Source organism: Rattus norvegicus, chromosome 14, assembly GCF_036323735.1.
Source record: "Rattus norvegicus strain BN/NHsdMcwi chromosome 14, GRCr8, whole genome shotgun sequence".
NCBI classification, from domain to species: Eukaryota; Metazoa; Chordata; class Mammalia; order Rodentia; family Muridae; genus Rattus; species Rattus norvegicus.
The window spans coordinates 5,963,563-5,979,588 of record NC_086032.1 but is presented as its reverse complement, the minus strand read 5'-3'; the positions used below and the strand labels follow the sequence as shown (position 1 = coordinate 5,979,588).

General features: G+C 43.8%; 2 protein-coding genes across 3 annotated transcripts in view; both read right to left on the bottom strand.

The window, feature by feature from the left end:
• Window positions 1–826: 826 nt before the first annotated feature.
• Scpppq1 (secretory calcium-binding phosphoprotein proline-glutamine rich 1) lies at window positions 827–10,915 on the bottom strand. Of its 2 annotated transcripts, NM_001195414.1 has the most exons (10): window positions 9,553–9,597; window positions 8,522–8,638; window positions 6,902–6,934; window positions 6,746–6,814; window positions 5,736–5,774; window positions 5,214–5,240; window positions 2,936–2,965; window positions 2,843–2,854; window positions 2,082–2,117; window positions 827–984 (listed from the first exon to the last, which is right to left on the bottom strand). In NM_001195414.1, the coding sequence occupies exons 2-9, from the start codon at window positions 8,576–8,578 to the stop codon at window positions 2,112–2,114; spliced, it is 273 nt and encodes a 90-aa protein (NP_001182343.1). In that variant the 5' UTR covers window positions 8,579–8,638; window positions 9,553–9,597; the 3' UTR covers window positions 827–984; window positions 2,082–2,111. The 2 variants fall into 2 exon arrangements, with proteins under 2 accessions (NP_001182343.1, XP_038947465.1); XM_039091537.2 differs by lacking the exon at window positions 827–984 and having other exon boundaries at window positions 1,629–2,965; window positions 8,522–10,915.
• A 141-nt stretch (window positions 10,916–11,056) lies between these two features.
• Window positions 11,057–16,026, bottom strand: part of Sparcl1 (SPARC like 1) — a 31,049-nt gene continuing 26,079 nt past the window's right edge. The window contains exon 11 of the mRNA NM_012946.2: window positions 11,057–11,498. Coding sequence (NP_037078.2) covers window positions 11,470–11,498 — 29 coding nt within the window. The 3' untranslated portion in view covers window positions 11,057–11,469. The remainder of the gene's footprint in view (window positions 11,499–16,026) is intronic.

Here is a 16,026-nt window from a genome sequence, read left to right as displayed (position 1 = left end):
TCATTTTTAGGATATCTAGAACTTAAAAATTTGCCTAGGTAACTTAGTAATTTATAGGGATTTCACCTGATCATACCTATCATAAGACAAAGAATAAACACAGCAAACAACCAGAGTGTACAGGGAGCCTTTGTGATTTCAGGTGGTCTTTGACAGGAAGTTAAGGACTCATTTTTTTTGAGACAACTGCGGCTAATAACATAAATCTTGGATAAAGTGGAGAATGTGTTGTTCGGGTCCCTTCAAAAGAAAGAGAAGTAGTTACCGTGAAATACTGTGAACCCAGTGTTCACAGCTACCCTGTGAACCCAGGTGTCCGTGCTGGCCAGGGCTGTCCCTTGGCAAGTCCAGTCAGCTTGAAGTGGGGACTCATACTTGCTTTATTCTGTCTGTACTGCAGTGGGACCTCTGAAGACTCAGGTGTAGGGACACAGATACGGTGCTTCTGTCTTCTCAGGATTGGACAATACCGACCACTCCGTAGCTAGACAGTAACACAAAGTGTGTGTTGTTAGGACCGGTCTGTGGTAACCTAGAGCTGAGCTGAGCCGGTAGGAAGCCTTTCTGTAGTGCGACGATGCTTTTGGAGGAGCTGTGAGATGTTTGATTTCAAAGTAAGCTTTTTAATGGGTTATTTTTCAAAGGCCAGAAGTGCCTGGCATTAGGGCATATCATGGGCTCTTGGGCTTGGTGAGGATGGCTGCTCAGGAGGGCCTGGGTGAACCCGGCTTGGGGGGATGCTGTTTCCAAACACCGAGACAGAACTGCTTTCAGAAGCTCGCAAGAAACTGAACAGTCACTACAACACTGAACTGGAGTCCACACAGGCGTTTTAGTGAGAATTTTATTTAGAGCGTATGGCTGTAGATAGTAGATTTGCCTGTGGTATTTGGTGTTTCACAGAACGTTCTATAGAGTCTACAAGACGTTAAGACCATTCCAAGCTGCAGATAACAGGGCAGGGAACCTGGACAGCTGCCCCATCTGCAATAGAGGAAACATTGAAGCTGTTAGCTTCCTGCCTTCCTGTCAGGAGTGTCTACTCCTGGTCGCTGGGGGGTCTGTCCTTTTACTCCTTGGACTCGATCGTGTTCAGCGTGAAGAGTGCTCTCTCCTCCTAGAGGCACTGGTAGAACACTAGGAAAGCTAGGTGACTCTTATTAAATGCTATTCCAGCCTCAGACATTTCGCTGGTGAGGCAGCTGACTTCAGAATGGTTGCTCAAGATCTCCCGCAAGGGACAGAACTAAGATCTGGTCTCCACTTCCCCAGTCCCAGAGCCCACTCTTGTCTGCTGTATTCTACACCAAGGTTCTGACACCATTGTGAGTTGATCCTCGAGGAGGCTGCTAGATGGACGATGTGTCGTGATGTAAATTCTGTTGCGTAAGCTGGACTTCATGAGCCAAGGTGGTGCACAGAGTGCAAAGGCTCGTCTGATTGGCCAGTGCTATTGAATGTAAAGACTTGTCTGATTGGCTAATACTATTGAAATTGTGCGTAATTTTAGGCCAGAGACAGTTTATTTCACAATTTCTTAATCCGAAGATAGTGACCAGAGCCAGCATTTGTGTGACGCAGGCACTCCTGAGCTTTTGAAAACATTTCAAACACAAATATATCCTCATTTTACTTAATGTCATAATTGTCTTAAAAGTTAAAGGTGTGGTTATAGAGGGAACTTGAAAATTCCAGCTATTTTTCAAGACCACTCTGGCTTGAAAGGATAAGTTTTAAATATTCAGAACTTCTGTGATATATATATTCTATTTCTGGAGTCTTGCCAAATAAATTCATATTTTATTATATTGTGGTGCTATGAGTGTACCCCAGTGCCTTCCACGTGAGGGGCAAGCAGTCCTCCTACTGAGCCACAGCCCAGCCCACTCAAATACAGTTACAAAACATGCTTGGAGAAACACACCCTGTGGCGTTACGTTGGTCTTCCGAATTGTTTTTATCTTGGTGTTAAATTACTAACAGAGATGCCATCTGTGGTGGCAAAACTCTTACGATAAAAAAAAATGGGAATATTTACTTAACATATTAGTTCATGAAAGAGTTTTGGAGACTGTACTCACCGTGCGCGTCTTCAGATGTAGCCGGGAAGATTATCTCTGTTGGAATAGAGAGCATTTACTGTCAGTATCTGAGACATTTTCAGGATTCCCCTCCTGCCTCCGCCGGCCTGTCCGGTCTTATGTTTACTTTGATGTTGCTGTGTTAATACTGGTGTGACTGGGAGACTGGCATAGAAAACCATGTGCTTTGGTAATCTGCAAACGCTGAGAAACTGAAACCTTAAGTATCTTGGGTTAAGTAGAGGGTAATTTCTTCCACATGGTGTGTGGAGGTCTGACGGAGGGGAATCTTCACGGTGGTGAAAGGGACTAGTAATATTCCAGGGCAGTAAAACTTAATGCAAGGAAGGCTGGTGGCTGAAAACACATCCCCCCACCCCCACCCCCTTAAAATTGGGATTGGGCACTGCCTTGAGGTCAGGCCATGATTGCATTCGGTAATTTTACAATGGGCTTTTCTCAGTCTGTTACTGTGAATTGTCTGTTAGAGGGAAGTAAGCCTAAAGCAAAATGTAAGTACTTGAGAGTTCATGACCTAATGTTGTGTTGACTTCCATAATCTTAACTTTGTGAAACTGCCTTGTGAGAGGGTACTTACTGTTAGAGATGCAGAGACCCAGGCCTAAAGGTCTGGGAACTGAATTCATAACACCATGGGCTATGACTGGCTTAATGCATTGGGTTGGTTTAGAGGGGTTTTCCCCCCCCTTCCCTGACAATGGACGTCACCTTTATCAATATAACCAGAAATAAAATCTTACCCCAAGGAAGCCCTAAAAAAAATAAGAAAAAAAAAGTTAAACACTCACCACAGTTCACTTAGTGACTTCGTAGTTTATGAAAATAAGATTTACCTGCAGTTGGTTCAAAATAGAAGTGATTAACTGTAAAAGAAGAAAAGGGTTAGTCCTCTCAGTGGGTTTGCATTTTAACTTACATTCACCTCAGTACTCGGGTCTGTCGAAATGTTTTGTACGTGGATGTTTGAATTGGAAACTATACTTGGTTTGTACAGGATTGAGGATGATTCGAATTCCTTTAATTTACATAAATACTCTACCTTCTAACTATATTTGCTGTACCTCAAAGGTAGAAAGCTGAGGAAACTCTGGTCCACTTTGAGCAAGTGGCATTTCGGTCATGGATGTGAACGCCCTGTTGAATGACTTATTGTGGCAAAGCTATGAAGGGGAGCTCTGTCTTGCAGATCTGCTTACACAGCCGTTTCACTGGAGATGTGTTGCTCTGTCGCTTCCTCAAGAGCTCAGCGGCTTCTTCAAGAGCTTGAATTGGTCTCATTGGTGAATCCCTTTATGTATAAAGCTGCCTGCCCCAGAACATATAGGAATAGTGAAGCCAACCTCGGCATTCTTCTGTATAAGCAGTGTTCTGGGTACTGAGTTTTGGGGGAGGGTGAGAAAGGGGTAGAGGGAGATTGGGGGAGGGGGAAGGGAGGAGAAGGGTGGGCAGCTCTGTAAGTGTTGTTGGGGTTCTCTAAGAAGGCCCCTGGTAACTTGAATAAGATTCTCTGAAGAGAGAACACGCTCAGAAGTCAGGCAGGACATTGCTTTCCATGCAGGTAGATGGGCAAAGCCACAGAGCTGGGTCAAGTCTACAGGTGACACCGGGACCTAGTTTCCCAGCACTGGATGCTGGGTGCTCCTGCAGCTGGGCTGGGACTGGAAGGCCCAATTGGGGGATGTAATAATCACCAGTAATCAGTCACCAAAGGAGGCCCTGAAAGCACCTTTAGTAAGAGTGCTTGGGGGGCTGGGGATTTAGCTCAGTGGTAGAGCGCTTACCTAGGAAGCGCAAGGCCCTGGGTTCGGTCCCCAGCTCCGAAAAAAAGAACCAAAAAAAAAAAAAAAAAAAAAAAGAGTGCTTGGAGTTTTATGATTCGATCTTTGGAAATGGGTTATAACATAAACAGAGTATACTGTGGGGAGAGCACCAGTTTCTTGAACCGAAGTTGACTTCCTGGTACGTTTATATATCCAAGACGACTTGAGCCGGTCTGAATTTTAAAATCCTGGGAAATTTTATCTCACACACATGAGCTATTGTGGCTCGACTTTCTGACTTTAAAAGAATACTGCGTGCCCGTGTTTCTAAGACACCAGCAACTATAAAAATACTTGTTTTATTAATAGCATTTAAAGGAATAACATGTTATTTTATTCATTGTGAAATGTGCTTCTGCTTCAGAAAGGTTTGTCTGTTTTAGACAGAACTGGAATCTTCTAGTTTTATATCTTGTAATTATATTCAAAGTATCCCTCTGACAGTTTCATAAAGTGATATTCTAAGGAACTTACTAGCCAGTAAACAATTCATTCAACAGTTGAATTATGTGCAGTTAATTAAAAAAAATCTTGTGGGTCAGACATGGCAGTGCATGTCTTTAATCTCAGCCCTGGGAGGTAGGCAGAGGCAGAGGCAGAGGCAGAGGCAGAGGCAGAGGCAGAGGCAGAGGCAGAGGCAGAGGCAGAGGCAGAGGCAGAGGCAGAGGCAGAGGCAGAGGCAGAGGCAGAGGCAGAGGCAGAGGCAGAGGCAGAGGCAGAGGCAGAGGCAGAGGCAGAGGCAGAGGCAGAGGCAGAGGCAGAGGCAGAGGCAGAGGCAGAGGCAGAGGCAGAGGCAGAGGAGGCAGAGGCAGAGGCAGAGGCGTTATCTCAGAAGTTGAGACCAGCCTGGTCTATACACTGAGTTCCAGACCACCAAGGACTATATAGAGCTTGTCTCAAAAACAAGCAAGCCTCCTTTGGGGTTTAGATTTGATAAGGCCTCACATATTACATGCTGTGGCAATTCATTAGTGGTGGAATCTATCTTCTCTTCCTAAAGCACTTTATCCTGTTCCTCTAGGTTTTCCGACTCCTCCACTATGTCACTTAACTCATATCAGTAATAAAGACATAATCTCGTCACGTTATGGATGGATGAATTGAATGAATGAAAAGAGCTCTTCTCCTGTACTGGGTTGGTTTTGGCCTTTGGATTTAACAGGTGTCCTTACTGTGTGCCAGGATGAACTGGATAAGTGCAGTGGTTTCCAGAATAAACTGGCTCATTTTTATGCTATTGGGTGCTGTATTCTTAAAGACCCCATAGATCCACAGAACAGAATATATTTACCGCCAGAAGTTGGTTAGGTGTCAGAACCTTGAAGAAAGGAAACAGAACAAACCAAGAGTTACAATGTAGCATTACAATGTGGAGTTACAACTTTGAATTACCCTGGTAAGTGGAAACAGTTTTAAGAACACCCAGCAGTTCTAAAACTCCATCATTAAATCATATCACTGGTAGTTTACAACCCCTCCCACACCTCTTAAAAAACTCTCTCTGGAAATGTGCACTCCACAGTTTGCCTTGTGGGGGTCTCAGCACAGTAGGGACATTTTGTGATAAGTGATAACTCACATGTGCTCACTGTGTTGTAGGTAGGGCAAACTGGCCATGGAAGAAAGCCAATGGTTTCCTCTCACAATTCCAATAGTATTTACATTTTGGATGATATAATATAAAACACATAGCTTAGACAAATAAGCTCAGAGATATGTGGGAACTGTGGATTAATTCTTTAAATCAAACAAAACAGGTTTTAAGTTTTAGTCATTTAAGTATCTTCTTAAGGGAGGTTTTAAGTACACTTACCTGATTAGGATCAAAAGGGAAGGGAAAAGGAATCGGGATCTACACAAAGGAAAGAACGGGTGAATTGTGGGTGAGACCAGCCAAGCCTCCCACCCCACCCCGCCCCCTCGCTGTTTTCTGTTCTTAATTCCCTTTAAGCTCTCCGTGTGCACTGAGTGTGGGGCAGCCATAACCAAGACCACTGCCCTCACGAAGCTCTGGATCAGATATGTTATTTTCCTTTTAGGAGTTATATTTTGCGTAATTAGTTAAACTAAGTGCCCAGGCATCTGCCGTGTGTCCAGTGTTGATTTTCTTGCAAGCCCTTCAATTTCTCCTCCACACGTGCACCTTCCGCTTGCTTTAACACACAGGGTGCCCTCTGCTGGCCGGAAGGAGGTTTCCACCTTACACCATGGATTTCTTTTCCTTGCCCAGGGCCTGTTTCTTTGGGAAGGATTTGAGTTAAAGCCTAGGCAGTGTTGACTTTTGTCTGGGAACATATCTAAAAGCATTTGCTTTGACTTTTAACAAAAACTTATAGAAACCCGAGGACATTTTTATGGGAGAAAAGAAAGCGGCAAAGTGATTTAGTAACAGCCAAAGAATGGCTGTCACAGGGGTTGGGGATTTAGCTCAGTGGTAGAGCGCTTGCCTAGGAAGCGCAAGGCCCTGGGTTCGGTCCCCAGCTCTGAAAAAAAGAACCAAAAAAAAAAAAAAAAAAGAATGGCTGTCACAGCGGCCACTGTTTTACCTCAGGAAGAGTGAGGCTCTTCACAGTCAGCGTCATTAGCCCAAGCACGTGTTGACTAAGGAGGAACATGGGGAGAGGCCACAGTGCCAGAGGCAAGTCACAGTGCTGAACACAGGTTGACCAGTTGACTGTCACTGTCCAATACAAGTTGTGCTGGGAGAGGACTGTGAACAGCCAGAGCCGGTAGCTTTCTTTTTTTAACGTGTCATATTTCTGGGACACAGTTTGGAAAGTTTAATAACCATGATAGGCCTGAGAGGTCCCACACCCTACTTACCAGAGGAGCCTGCGGAAGGGGAAACTGAGGAAAGAACGGCAGGATTTGTGGTGGGTACAAGTTAAATCTCTGTAAACAGAAACACAGTGTGAACGGTCCCGATTGTGAACTTGACAACTTTTAAGTGGCCAAGGTGCCGTTTGAAGTGCGGTGTACCTGTTCACTGGAACTCCCTCCAGATTGTCCAAGCTTGAAAACAAGAAAAGCAGCAAGGTGAAGCAGCTGTATACGTTACCCATCAAGACATTTCATTATATATGAGAACAGCCCAAAAGCGTCCCGTGAGCATTCTGCCCGACAGCCTTGCATATCCACTGAAGTAAGTTTCATTTTTTAACAGGGAAACGCTGAATTGATTTTTGTCCAATGACAGACCACCAGGCGTTTTTTTTCTTTTTTTTTCTTTTCTTTTCTTTCTTTCTTTTTTTTTTCTTTAAAATTTTACTCCCAAAAGTTCTTTTTAAGATTATACACCTCATATTGGTGAGGTATGTATGCTTTATACTGGTATGTTTAGCATTAGTATGGCTCTAGACTTGTTTTAAATCTAGAAGTTCAAGGTGAAGGGAGTGCAAGTCTTAGCCTAAATTCTGTAACCTCCCCACAACTTCTGAATAACCTATCATTCCTTTGAAAGCCCCCTTGTTGCAGAAATGTGCATGGGAGAGGGTTTCATGCTTAACTGGTGCTGGACACTCTCTACAATAAACATGTTGTTCCTACAGGTCTCACTTCTTATGGATGTGGAGAGTGTGGCTGTCGTCAGTGCACAACAAAAAGTTCAGCTGGTGTTGTGTTTTGTCGCTGTGTCTTATGTGTTCAGTATGGTGTCATAAAACGCACCACTATTTCACAGAACAGAGCAAGTGTTGCTGGCAAGTGGGCAGGGTGCCTTAGCACAGCGTGGGTGAGACAATACTCGTTTCCAGAGAGGCTCACAGATGAAGAAAAGGCGTGCTGACCATAGTTAACCGTGCATGCTGCAACAGTTCTATTAGCTCGGCGTTCCCACAGAGACAAGCAGTGTCTCTCATTTGGTACGGAGGACCGTCCTGGGCTGGAGATGGGTGAAAGAGCATACACACCCTGAACGTGCAGTGCCCCAGGTTCGATCCCCAGCTCTACCGCGAGTGCATTCCACCAACAGTTCTTGTTAAAGGTGCAAGGAGAGGTGCAGATCTAATACAAGAGACTGATTTGTTATCTGGGCACATCGCACATGGGCATGGGTTGTTATCTGAACTTCTTTCCCCAAGATGGTACAGGAGAGACATTCATGTGTAATATTTTAATGGTTTGCCACACTCCTGCGATGTATGTTTCAGACGTAAGCTTTTTAATATTAGTCTTTGTGTCAGGGCACCTTTGAGAGAAGCCTTTCCCCGGATGATGTAGGGCAGTATAAATGACACTCAGTTCAATGGCTATCTTCCCACATGGGTCCCTGTAGAGTGCCTGTTTTACACTGCTAAGAGCTTTCTGTTGCAAGTAGGATTTTTAAGCGTTTTAGAGCCATTTTCGATTATTTATACACTGTGGAATCATCCTAACTCATTTGACAGGGAAAGCATAACTTAGTTCCTGTCCAAGGTCCACCCATCTAGCAACTGTCTGCAGAAGCTGAGCTTTGATACACGAGTGGTAGACCCAGGGAGATTACAGGCCCCAGTACATTCCTGAACTGAACTCACTTTCCCCTTCCATGAACAAGATACTTCCTAGCCCGGACATCTGAAGCCTCTCACCGTGCAGTTGAGGGAAGAGCAGAGTACTTACAGGGATTGGCAGAGCGGCTGCAGCACTCAGCAGGGAGGCCAGGAGCAAAAGCTTCATTCTGAAGGGAGAGCTTGGAGGTAAAGAACTAGGTGATGGAGTCTAGTTTCCTTCCTTGTCCTGTTTCCAACAGACGATTTGAGGTAGACACGCTGACAGTGGTCAGGAGAAATCCCGACTCTAGACCTGCATTTCTTATTTTTAAGCTTGGAAAAACTTTAAGAAGCGTTCGGATGAGACATCCTCTGGCTCATTACATTACCTGCAGCACCAGCTCCCCTCCCTTACACCTTACAGTTCTGCCTACATCCAGCTGTGCTGCCCTCGAAGTGACTTGAGACAGTGATGTTTCTACAAATGTTTTTGTCTTTAATGTTATAGTGAGGATGTGGCTGTCACAGCTAAAAGGCAAGAACAGTCTCTGGGGAGTGCACAAATTTTGTGCCTTCATGAGACTGACCAGTCCGTAGGCCCTGGATGTCGCTGACAATTAGAGTCCTCTAGGAAGGAAATGATATGAGAAACATTTGCAAGGCAAGAAAGGTTGATAAGAAAAAGTGTAACGTTAGCAACCTCGATAAAGCAACTGAAGAAGGCCTGCGCCGCCCTTGGGAACCCACATTTCTGAAGTAAACCTTCACGTTTGTAAAATCAGACTTATTTAGAATTAACTTACCCACTGCATTTTGAAATAAATCATTGTACTATGGAGTTTGGTTATAAAAGAACAGCTTCACCATATTTTAATGAAGCCTGGTCCCCAACATTCGAGGCAAGTTCCATCTACCTATGGATTATCTGCCAGCTTCTGCGACATACTGAAGCTTAACTCAGGCTGAGTTTGTATCATTTTGTGTGAACTCAGGCTCCCTTTTCACCCTTTCTGTCTCGTGTTTTCCTCTGGTATATTTTCAGGATCCAAACTCTAAAATCTCCTTATCTTAGTACGTAGACACGGTATAAATCATTGAGCTAGTCCACCCAAGACTGTCCCACATACTTTAAACGGTAATAGATGATATCGCTTTAATTACCTTTGCTTCAAATGGTCCTTGGAGCCACAGATTCGGAAGCAGTGTGGACTGGCATCCCTACACCTGGCTAGTATTTAAGCTGTATCACTAATGCCTACATGGTCATGGGTAACATGACTCACCAGGTCAACGCTAAACTGAGCAATTGGCTTCAGACGAGAAACTCAGCTTTCTGAAAGATTACAATTACAGAGACAGACTTAAAGACTGATTACTAGGAAAACGGCTTCAGCTCCCTGGCTGGGATCAGAGCAGTTCTTTATCATAACCAACTTGTTATTAAAAACCAACCACCGAGAACATGAATGTGCTTCTGAGACCTGTCCTCTAGGTCTGATTTGTGTAAGATTTGAATATCTCCATTCTTAGGATTTTCATTTCAAAGTGAAAGTGATCTTTTTCCACATAAAAAATTTTAAGTAACCGTTTGACGGCATCCTTAATAATATGAAATCAGTTTTCCTTACTTTTAAAGAGTTTTTATAAAGTTGAGTGAAATAAAATTTAAGCCTAAGTGACATATGCCAGTATAATTATAAAGTGTGGTTTCTAAAACAGCTTCTAAAATGGGCTTCTAATTAAGAAACTTTAGTATCCATAAATGTGGTATGAAGTTTAGAATAATTTCTAAAATTAATTTCCTATTCGATAAAAATAATTAGACTTTGGCTAGTCAAATTGAACCCAACTATCTAGAAAGGTCAATGGTTTAATGCAGTTTTAGTTAAAGAACAAGTGACTTATTGATCTCATAAAGTATAAAAACAATTGAAGATATTTGTATTGATATCTTTTGATTGATTTCAATAGAAAAACTACATAACCTCCCACTTTCTTACAGACATTATAAAAGTGGGAAAAATGGGTCTGAGGAACTTTTGGGGCCTCACTTCAGATATTGGAAAACTATATGGTGCTTATATAACTATACACTATAAATATATACATGGGTATATATAATATACTATTTGTAATATATACATATTACACATAAATAATATATAAGTATGTTGTTTTAAGAATATAATAGTACTTTTATGCCCACACTTTTAGCATAACAGGAAAGCCCAACTGGAAACATACATTTCTAAGACATAATCAAACCCCAGAAGAAGTGCTGTTCTCTCACAGTGTTGGCTATCACAGCAACCCCACGGCTCTTTGTCTCTCCCTTTCATTTTGAGATTTGAAACACAGAAAGTTTTCAGACCCCTGTCTTTCCGATGCACATGCCCCACTGCACAGAGTTTGAATTGTTTGGATAAAGCAGTGTAGAAACACCCACATTTTAAGCTGAAGCCCCCCGCCATCACACCTCACATAATGACGAGGGCATTCACAATTAGTTTGTAACAGTTTGTTTGCCACAGAAAACAACTCCATCTTTCCTTTAAGGGCACCTCTTTATTTCAGGCACCGTTCTGTTTTATTCTCTAACGTAAGCCCTGGGTCGGTCTTTTACATTTGATTGTTTAAGAGCTGGAAATAATCTTGAGCAGACATCTGAGGTTTCATAGACTTTTTATTAGGACATCAGGATACTGACAATAAGGTATATTAATCTCGAAAGAACAATATCCCACTTCCTTAGCATGCATCAGGTGTCATGGACAGTACAAACGCTGTTTTTAATAGTTTGTAATTATCAATTACAAACGCAGATGCACAGGGTGACATTACCATGGGTAACTGTCCCCAGGCAGGACAGTCTTTTAGACATCGACTCTACTTAATTTTAAAGTTTTATTTACTAAGTTAATATATATATATTTCTAAGAAGCAATTACTATCATTGTCTTCTCTTACATGCAAACACGTTTTGCTACATAGGAATGTAGAGTGTCATGGCGGCTCCTACGCGGAAGTGGTTAAAGCAAGCAGGGCTGATGGAAAGTTTCGATTCTCTCGAGTCTTAATTCAAAAGAGGAGGTTTTCATCTATGTCTTCTGCAAAAACAAATAAACAAATGGTTAGACAGACAGACAGACAGACAGAGTTTTAGGAAGTCATCTGAGAAGCCAAGGAAGGGTAGAGCCACGAGTGAGCAAAACCATCTAAGAAGGCGGTAGGATAGTGATTCTCAGTCATAATTCGAACTTTTGAAAATGTGTCCAGGTCTTGCCCCTGGCCTCTGGAATAAGAATCCCCGGGGCAGACAGCTGTCACATGGATCTTGAGGCAGCTCTGAAAGTCTTTGTACCACTGAGAACCATCAAAGGAGGAAGGGCAGGCGACCAGGAGGATCAGACCGAGAAGTACCAGGTAAGGAGGGTGGCTGAAGTGTGGCAGAGAGAATCTAGGTGCAGCTTAGTTGGGGTCTGAACAGAGTCACCTGCAGATATGCCTGTTGCTGCTTGGATAGCAGACACAGCCTTACCCTCCCAGCCCCACCAGTGGACACATGTACTGTTCCATGGCTGCCTGGGCACTGCTATTTCTCCATCACCAGACCTGTGAACATTTTCTGCTTTTGATAATCTTACAACCAGCACGGTCTCTTCCTCTCTTTGCACCGCCTTCACACAGAACTCTCCTGTAGTTCTTCATTTTGGGGGCGACTGCTCATTCTCCTTTCTGAACCCCTTCTCTACTGTCTGCCATCCGCACTTTATAGTTCCTTGGTGTTGGATTATAGAGCGTTCCCTGATCACTTAATAAAGTCTCTTCAGTATAATAATCCCCTTCCTTAGTTTCAATCACTTCCCGTGTGCTTAGATCCCTCTCTTTCTCTTGCTGGGAATAAACCTAGGGCCATGGACATGAGAGGTGAGAATCCTACCACTGAATTATATCCATAACTCCCCAAGTGTGTATTCCAATCTCTAAACTCTCCTTGAAACCCAGACTCAACGTTGAGCTATGGGTTGTACTGGTCTTGCCAGTAATTAAAATTTCACCCGGTCCAAATGGTATTTGTCATTGCCCCAAATCTGCTCCTGGCCTTCTGTTCCCTACCTCAGAGCAAAGCGCCTCTAGCTATCTTGCTGGGCCTAAGGTAGGAACGGGACACTGTGGGCCTTCTCCGGATTCCCTCAGTTGTCTGCTTCCTGCCTGAGCTTTCCTTCCAGCCTTTGCCTCCTTATAGCCCAAGGCTGCACAGGCTGGGTATGTGCCTGTTTTTACAATGTCTTGACCATACTGCTTTCTTCCCCACAGACACTTCTGAGTCCGATTCTTATCAACTCCTGGTTTTACCACAAGATCCTCAGCGGTTCTTTACTCTCTCCACGATGTGACCACAGGACTCTCCTGTTTGGTGATGCACCCCATGTGGCCTGACTTATTGCCCTAGTAGTTACTTTGGAAGTTTTCCCCTAAGAATAATGGGAGTAGATGTCAATAGGTGGATTATTGGTGTTTTGTTTTTTTTTTTTTCTTCTTTTTGTTGTTGTTGTTTTTCAACTTGACCCAGACTGGAGTCATCCAGAAAGAGGGAACATCAGTTGGGAAAATGTTCCCACCTGATTGGCCTGCAGACAAGCCTGTGTAGACAACCATCTTCTTGATTGATGATTGATGTAGAAGGACCCCACCCAGTGTAGTGGGACCAGCAGGAGGTTCTGGGTTCTGGAGAGCCAGCCAGTAAGCAGCACCCTCCATGGCCTCTGTGTCAGCTCCTCCTCCAGCTTCCTGTCCTGCTTGACTTCCCTCAGGGATCGTGTGACCCGAGAGTTGTAAGCTGGAAGGAGCCCTTTTTCCTAATGTTGGTTTGGTCATGTTGTTGATCCTCTCAGTTGAAACCCTAACTAAGACACGGGACATCAGCAGTGCTAAATAAATGAAGACCCTCCCACAACTTTTCTGAACTTCGTTTCTACAGCTGAAGATGAGACCGACTTAGGTCAGGCGGCCTGATGCGCATAGCTGGCCAAAGGTGGAGCTGTGCTATTGGGCATGGCTAGTTTAGAGGACGGGCAGCTGAAATTCAGGAAAATGCTGGCTAAAGTTTTTCTTCCCTTTCTGTGCTCGTATTAGCTTCCGCAGGCAAGGAAGTACAGTTCTAAAAAGATGCCATTCTCTCTCTGTCCCGCCCTGCTGTATCTGATGTGATAACTTGTTTACTTACTCTAATGGAACATTTAATGACCATCTTATTGGTTTGGTATGCGATAATCTTCTCCCGACTTCAAAATAGCACCACACCAGCCAGACCACAGTGACAAACAAGACAATTAGTAGTTTTGCAAGTCACTGGGCTTTGACCTCTCTGACTCCTCCCAGACAACCTCCCATTGCAGAGCCTGGCAGGCTGACATGTGGAAGGATTTGCAGGCATTTTTTTGCAAAGGATCCAAAGAAGAAAAACTCTTTCCTTCAGTAAATGGCCTTTATGCAAAATTGCCTTTTTAAAAATCAGGACTTTAAAATCCCAAGTCCTGTAAGAAGACGTATAAAAATGTCTGGGCCCAGCCTAGTTCATGTTGATTTGCATTGTCTCTCCCAAAAGGAGTTGCACAGACTAAACCATTGGGGAAGGGGGGATATATTGGAATATATAAATATTCTCTTTGAAGTAGATATATTTGAGTATATAAATATCTGACTTGAAGAATAGGCATTGGAAAGGAAACTGATATTTTCATTTCGGTCTGAGTCTAATAAGCTATTAAAATATTAATTTCTTATCAGTACCAAGAAGGTCCAGTGTCCAAAGTGGCTTCCGATGATCCCTCATGGCCCATATTCCCCTACATGAGAGAGCAGGGTTGTCCTGTGTGACTGTGTACATGGTGCGGTAACATGGACTTCAGCCACAGGTTACTAAGGGAGAAACCAGGTCCCATGCTGCAGGTGGCTACCATGTGGTAGGGGCCTGAAGCCAGCCCAGGGAGCTACCTTTGAAACTCTGATCCTGCAGACAGCCACTAGATTAGCTCACAGATTGATCACATGACCCTAAGCTAGACCAGTCCAGGCCAGTGACTTCCAGACTCCTGACCCTACTCTGGGGATGACCTGTTATGAAGCAAATCAAGGTGCTCACGGAGACAGGCTCCTCGCCGTGTTCAGAGAGAACCGTTTATAGCAGCAGGATCTCACAGCAGCTGAGCTCTAAACAACTCAGTTCTGACATTATCAGGTCTCACTTTTAGGGTGAGGGTCACACAGATAACCTCTTCAAGGGAAATTCTGACGTTCGATGGTCTTGCTTTTCTTACTGCTTGAATGTATATTCATCCATACATGTTTTTAAACACATCCATAAAGCATGTCTGTGTGTGCACTGAGGTGGGAGAGTGGTGTACAAATGGGTAGGTGTGCATGGAAGCCAGAGGGCAACCTCAGCGCTGTCACTCAGTATTTTCCTAGTTACTGTTATTGTTATTTTGAGGCAAGGTTTTTCAATGCAGCTCTGGCTGACCTGGAACTCACTATGTCCGGAACACAGAGAGATCTACCTATCCCTGCTTCCTGAGTTCTGGGATTAAAGGCCTCTACACACAGACACATAGACACACAGACACACAGAGCAAATACTATTTTATTTACTTTTTCACAAGTATGTGTCTGTGTGTTGCTGAGTGTAGATGTGTGTATCATGTGCATGAAAGAGGCCCTTGGAGGTCAGAACCATCAGGTCCCTAAGAACTGCAGCTGCAGGCAGTTGGGAGGCTCTACTGAGTGCTGGGAATTGAACCTGGGTCCTCTTCCAGAACGGCAAGTGCTCTTAACCAATGAGCTGTTTCTCCAGTCCCTTAACCCATCTTGGATGTGGCCTCTCCCCATCTGGAACTTTGTAAGGAGACCAGACGTGCTCTCTGGTCAGCACCGTGATGACAAATCCTTGCCAACATGGCCTGGTGTTCTTACAAGGGTGCTGGGGATCTAACCAGGTCTTCATGCTCACAGGACAAATAGTGTACTGAAGGAACCATCTTCTGTGTCCAACAGTTTCTCTTTCTGTCTCTGTCTGTCTGCTTGTCTGTAGTCTGTCTGTCTGTCTCTGTCTTTTTCTCTCCCATGTTCACTATTGACTTGCATTCTATGAACAGTTTCAATGCACACAGTTGGGGCATATCTCATAACTGATTACTAAAAGTTACTCATGAATGTAAACTCCTAAGAAAAGGAAAGGACGCAGATTGAGATACAACACAGTCCAACAATGTGTAAATAAATTTAAATTTGCTATTGTAAGGGCAATAAAAACCCATCTTCGCCTTCACCTGTTTCTGAAGATGCAGCGATCGGCCACTCGAGAATAACCCCTAGGTAGTGCCTGTGATGTGAGAGTCTGTGTTGAGTTGGTGGGTTCTGAATTCCAAGGTATTGGTGGTAACGTCCCCCTGTGAGAAGCTTGCTATTTTATCCTCCTATGACTTTGAGATGTTTGTCCTAGACTTAGGCTAACGAAGATGTACAGTCTTTCCTTCTGAGATTCAGCACAGATCTCTGGTTTTGAGTGGCTTTCTTAGGCTTAACTGCTGGCTTCCCCATGGATACTCATTCTTGCTATGCACCAAGGCAGTGAGT